The following is a 6,723-nucleotide window of genomic DNA, read 5'->3' on the forward strand; positions in this document are numbered from 1 at the left end:
ATTGAATTTGGGGGAGAATTTTACAAGTTAGTTAAATGCTGAGCAAAGTACTCCCAGTGGAATCTGACTTCATACCATTCGAATTAGCGTGGCATGTGGTGGGTCTGTGTTGGACCTTCACGTAATAGGACACGTATTCTGACTACTGGAAGGTCCTTTTCTCTAAGAGACTTTTCTCTTTAGTGTTTAGTTTAAAATTCAAAAGAGACTTGTGCCAGAGAGCCGTCACACTGATATAATCCTGTTTCTGTGCCTTGTAAGTGTCCCCATGATCCTGAGATCTCTTTTTGTATAAAACAGAAATGATGAACTGATTCGGTTCCTGTGTATACTCCAGTTTTCTTGTTTCTTAATTTTGTTTTAATTTAGACAAGTTAGCTGTGTCTGCTGTATTTCTTCCTGTATTTGCACTATCATGGAGGCTAGTGATCATGTTAAGTGGTCTTTTTGAAGGGTAAACTCTGGAATAGAAATTTTTAACTTTAAGATGATAAAAGTTTCAGCAGGAGGAACAGCAGCTTGGTGTAGTCAGAAGAGTATAGCCTTAGAATTAGCATTGCTTTTTTGTTAAATTCTGGTTCTAACATACTAATTATGTGACTTCTTGGAGCTTCAATTTCCCAGTTTATAAAATGGGGCAGCATCACCCTTCAGGGTATGGTAATAACTAATCACAAAGTTTATTAAGTTAAGACTGATCTGCAAGATCTTAAAAAGCCTCAGCAAGTGGGAGCAGCTGTGTTGGTTAAAGTGCAGGCTAAGTTGCTATTGGAAAGAGACTCCGAATACAATGGCTTAAGCAAAATACAAGTTTCTTTCTCTTGTGATAGTCCAAAGATCAAAAGGTAGTCCAGAATAAGCAGAAAGTTTTGTTTCATGGTAGTCACCTTTTGTCTTATTGCTCTTCCATCTTATAAGGTGTAGTCCTCTTTTCTATGCTTGGCTCACCACCCCTGTGAGAAGGAGGAATGAAGAAGTGAAGGGCAAACAGTGTTTTCTTTTACAAATGTGATCAGAAGTTGTATACATACTTCCATTCATACCCTATTGGTCTTGTCTAGCTGCAAGGGAGGCTAGTTAGTGCAGTCTCCAGTTGAGCAGTCCAAGGTCTTTTGTAACTAAAAGGAAGAAGGGGAACATGGATATTAAGGGACAATGCTCTACTACCCAAGTCTACTAATAACAGATATTTTACTCTTATTAAGAAAAATTATACATGTGAAAGAGACCATATGAAACAAGGAATTTAAGTTTATATTTTTACTTTTACTTGATTTAAATATCACAAAATTTATTAATTGAAAGCTTTCAGCCTAAAGGTATAGGTGAGACTCATATCAGTATAAACTGAAAGATTCCATGTAAAAATCCAAAGATTCCATTTTCTCTGCCTGTGTTACAGTTTAACACCATCTCAGTTGGTCCTTATAGTCAGTTAATAGCCTTTCTGGTTAACTGAATTAATCAGATTTTTGTGTGAAATGTACAAAACAATAACACTTCTGAAATTTCTCTATAATTTTATGTAGGGTATTGACTTTGTTTTTATTATATTGGTTTTAATATAGCTTAAATGCTTCTTTAAATTTTTAACTAATATATGAAAGATGCTTCAAAAGCACAGATTTCTAAAGGTGGTAACTTGATACTTTACTGATTAATTGAAAATTTTCTTTAATTTCTAACTTACTTAGTATCATGCTTAATAGGAGATAAATCCAAAATATTTAAATAGCTTCTTCTCCTTTTTCTTCATGTGAACTTGAATTTTTTTAACATATGTGATAGGACCTGAAATATGAAGAGAGAAATGAGCATGAAGAAGCAGGGTTTCTAAGCCCAGTTGTGCAAAGAGAAGAAAAATTTGGTAAAGATCAAGGAATCCATGTTGTAAAACGAGAGGCTGAGAAACTACAGGATGGTAAGGGTTTCATGTGATGAGTCAACATCCCTTGGGAAAGAAAGGGTTAACATCCTCTAATACCACTTAGCTGAAGAATAAATTGAACATACAGAACAAGAAAAGGTTGATAACAGTGGTAGTGGGTGTTCTATCGGGAATCACAGCGTTTGAAGGAAGTTACTAAAGAAAGAAAAAAATGAAAAGTATCTTTCAGTTGCAATTTGGGTTAGGGAATAAGGACTATTACCTTCAGAAAATTCAGACAAAGGGGAAGAAATTTTTGTGTATTAACTAAAGCTTAATGAAGATATAACTGAAGTACAACTGTCTTTACTGGCTTGACCTTGAAACTCTTTAGTGTATAGACTAGCCCATAGTGTATAGACTAGCCCAAGCATTAAAATCAATGAATTATGAAGTCCAGAATATATTCCTATAATTTTTCTTTGGTTTTAACTTGAAAAGTAAATCTTTAAGGTGTTTAACCATTAGTGTGGAAGTTTAGTGAACCCACTCACATGGTTTCAGATACTGGAAATGAAGTTCAGTAATAAATTTATTTCCATATGGATAAAATGTCTTAAAGATATAGGTAAGACCAAGCCTTTGAATGTACTGTGTTAGTTATGTAGTAGGTGCTTACAGAGAAATCCTTTTTTTCCCCTTCAAAGTTAATGGAACATAAAATCATGACTAATTGTTAGCTGAATTAGTGTACATACATTTGTGTGTATATTTAAAACAATATAACAGTTGAATAGAAGTTATACTGATATCACTTTTTGCTAATGCGCAGAGGGAGTTGCTTTCACATGTTAAACTATAGAACAGAAAATTAGGTGTTATGATCAATCCTGTCTAGTTACCAGGAAAAGGAATAAAGTAATAGACTGTCACTTTTCTTTGTCCTTTTTGATTCATTTTTCCCCCCTAGAGTCTATATGAAATTATCTCTGACATCAGTGAGAATGTATGTCATTTACTAAAACTACCAAATGTGTAGAACACTCTTACATATTTTAATACTTAAATTTTTTATTTAGAAATAGTTTCAAAATTATAGCAAAGCAGCAATAATGGATGGCCAAAGAACTATTTAAGTTGTGTATACGTCATGCCTGTACCATAAAATATTTTCATGTGTATTTCTCCAAAATAAGGACATTTTCTTATATCATGTCATTCTGGTATGGTTTTCAACCGCAGGAAATTTAACTTGGATACAACCCATTTCTCTTATCAGCTGTCTATACTACATTTGTCAGCTGACACAGTATTGTCCATTACAGTATTTTCTTATCTGGAATAGCTTCTTTACCTTTAAAAGAATATTTTGTGAGATTTATATTCCTGATGAATATACAGACCCTTTTTAAAAATAGAATGTTCCTCATTTGAGGTTTATCTGAGGTTTTCTTATAATTAGATTCAGGATAATGCATCTGTCAGAATATTGAATAAGTGATGTGTCATTCTAAAGGTATGACACCCAGAGGTTAAACTTATTTTTAAGATTAAAATAGAAGTCTTTTCTCCATCCATGCCCCCACCCTCCAATCAGTGTGCAGCACTATATCAGGTATGAAAAATAGGCAAAGGACATTCTTCCTCATCCTTTAATTGAAGAACAAAATTTTTCTTTAACTGGGAATGTGAATCTTAAATACAGTACACATTAAGTATATTCTTTTTGAATCCCAGAATATCAAGTATAGATATAAAATTTATGGTGTCCATTTTCACTGTAGTATTAATACCCAAACTAAATAAAAACTTGTTTTTGTATAAGATGAGAGTTGAGGTTTCCTGTTTTTAAATATTGATTGCTATAAACTTTCATTTTATACAGAATGGGAAAGAGAAGAACTTGCTAAAAAGCAAAAAGAAAAGACATCTGTGCTGGAGAAAGAAGCCAAGCCAGCACTGGAAACTGGAAGATACCAAGTGAAAATGTACCAAATTCAAAATCCAGATAAATTAGAAGGAGAGGAAGAAGAAAGACTGAAGAAAGACCTGCTGCTTGCTAAACTGAATGAAATCAACAGAGAACTCCAATATTCTCAGAATCTAAAAGGTCATCCTCTGCCATTGCTGCCTGATTTGGAATCTGAACTGTACTCCCCAGAGAGAAGCCCCAACACATACACGTTCTCTGAATACTCAGAGAGATTACTCAACAGCCATCGCTTTCAAGACATCAGTCTTTTAACTGCAAAAGGAGATGGTCAGAATCCAGGAAACATCAGAAGTCCAGTCTCTCCAAATGAACTTGCATTTGGCAGCTATGTGCCTTCATTTGCAAAAACATCAGGAAAGTCAGATCCGTTTAGCCAAAAAAATGGCCTTTTGGATTTCCAGAGAAACAGTGTAGAGAAACTTAACAAAGACAGTGTAGATTTAAGTACAAGAAAAGAGAGAAAAGCTAATTTGATGGAACAGCTATTTGGTGCCAGTGGCAGCAGCACCATTTCCTCTAAAAGCAGTGGCCGGAATTCGCAGGCTGCTAACAGAGGAGACTTTGACCCTTTAAATTTTCTCCCTGGAGACAGAAGCAACAGAGAGCATGATGAAGATGAGTTTTTCCTCACTGAAGGAAGAAGTTTTAACCCAAGCAGACACAGATTAAGAAATGCAAACAATAAACCAGCAGTAAAAGCAGTTGGTTCTGTAGAAGATGACATTGAAGACATAGCACTGAGATGACTGACTATGGAATACATTTTTTCCAATTGTGAATATTTAAATATTTTAATACAGTTATATTATAAAAATTTAAGGGATGATTTTAATAGATAAATACAGTGCAAATAAAAATAAACTGATTGTATTCTTCATATAGCTAGTTCACCAAGAATGAAGGAGGCTCTTTTGAATGAAACCTAAAATAGACAAATATCTTACTTAGTTTTTACTTTATTTACAAATAGGTGTTACTTCTTAAATCTTCTCTATGGGAAGTTTTACTCCATTGGAGTTCATATTCATTTTCTATTTTTAATCCCTATTTATTTATTTGTATTCAACTCAGTGAGCATAAGGCCAAAACTAGTCTTCTTCTTGATCACTGAGTGGAAATTAAGGGCGAGAGACTGTTAGGAAGTCTAACTCCTGGGTAGTGGAGAATGGGTGCTATTTGAGAGCCGCGTTCTTAGTCAATAGGGGTGGAGGTCCCTTTCTTACATGGTCAGGCTGAGCTACTTTTAAGCGAAGGCAGCCATGACGTTGGGACTTCTCATTTCTTTGAAAGGAAGCAGAGTTAAGGGCTACTCGTTTCCCAATCACAAGTCTTATTTGATCACAACTGGGCTAACATATTAGGTTGAATTTGGAAGATGGTTGCACAAACAGTTCTGACATGGCCCCCAGTACCTAATCAGTAATTCCTCTCTTTGTTCTCCTGCACTATTTGTATCTGAGATTTCTTACCAAATACATGGAATAGAAGAAATTTTATTCCAATATAAAAGATTTTCAACTCAATTATGTTTCCAAAGTAACATAACTTGGAAATTTTAATACATACTATTAAGATTTGAGCTTATTGTCAAACCAAAGAGAAAATTGATAGTGTAATACTACTGTATTTATAGAACTATTATGAGAGCAAACTTGCTTAAAAGTGTTTTAGAAATGGGACTTCTGCCTTGCAGTCTCGGGTGGATGCTTTTCTGTTGAAACGCATTTGCATTAGTCCTTTGCTCACTTCATCTGCAAAGGATTTTATGATCTTGTATTATGCTAAGTATGATTGGTCTTTAAGAAGTGGTAATACATTACCAACCACGTAGAGTTTTCTGCTAATGTCCAAATGAAAAGTGGTAGAAATAGTGCATCGGGGGAAGAATTTAAAAATGTAGATTGGCACTTATTCTAAAGTGAGATGTTACTTTTTTTCTTTTAAGATTTACTATGTATTCACTCATAGTATGATTTCCAATGCCAAGCATATATACTGATGAGGGTACAAGTGTTACTCTTTATCTTGAGTTCTAGTAAATGCTTATTATTGAATATATTTTTATAACTATTTGACAAGACTTACCTGGTTAGGTCTCTAATTAAAAGATGTACCAGCCATCTTTTAAATTGTGTCCCTGTCATTTATTGGGAATTGAATCTCCCAAAAGTGCTAAACTATATTTTTTTAATGTTTTAATAAGTAGACTTTTATGTCTAATATAAGCATTTAGTATGTTGCATATAATTCTAATATATGTAAAACAATATTGTAATGAAGTTACCAATAAAATATTATGTAATGTTAATTTTGTTCATAACTGCTAATTTTTCTGCCAAAAGTATTCAAATACTTAGGTTGTTTTATCTTACAGGCTTTTCAGAAAGCCTTTTAGTAAAGTTGTATATTTAGGTCATTTTGATTACTCTCTTGGTTTTCCTTACCCGATATTTTCTAGGCTCTTTAACTGGATACAGAATTATTAAATTTAAACCTAAAATTAAGTTATATACTCAGAAGCATTATGGTATGAAGCATTAAAATTGGAGATTAAAATATACAGAACAGGATTTTTTATGAACAAACCTTAGAGTGTACATTTTTTTCTAAATGTCAAGTTAAATTTGTTATTTTTACCCAGAACTCTTAATAAAAGTTGAAAACATACTATGACTCTTTGTTTGAATGATACCTTAGGCCACCTGGGAAAAACATAGTGGGAAAATGACCTACATGGTTAATTTTTATTTCATTGTCCAGTATTTTTAGCTGAAGTAGATGAATTTGCCCTAAATCTCATTAGACATTGTGCTAGTCTTATCAGATAATTATAGTTTTAATTAATCTTTTCACCCTTAATAGC

At 33.4% G+C, this 6,723-nt stretch overlaps 1 protein-coding gene across 2 annotated transcripts in view; it reads left to right on the forward strand.

Moving 5' to 3' along the window:
* Window positions 1-6,491, forward strand: part of LCA5 (lebercilin LCA5) — a 97,000-nt gene extending 90,509 nt beyond the window's left edge. For both annotated transcript variants that reach the window (XM_037142889.2, XM_037142888.2), the window contains 2 exons: window positions 1,789-1,921; window positions 3,753-6,491. In XM_037142889.2, the coding sequence (XP_036998784.2) occupies window positions 1,789-1,921; window positions 3,753-4,606 (987 nt within the window). In that variant the 3' untranslated portion in view covers window positions 4,607-6,491. The remainder of the gene's footprint in view (window positions 1-1,788; window positions 1,922-3,752) is intronic.
* Window positions 6,492-6,723: the final 232 nt, after the last annotated feature.

This window comes from Artibeus jamaicensis, unplaced genomic scaffold (assembly GCF_021234435.1).
Source record: "Artibeus jamaicensis isolate MK-2021 breed Jamaican fruit bat unplaced genomic scaffold, CSHL_Jam_final contig_387, whole genome shotgun sequence".
Taxonomy (NCBI): Eukaryota; Metazoa; Chordata; class Mammalia; order Chiroptera; family Phyllostomidae; genus Artibeus; species Artibeus jamaicensis.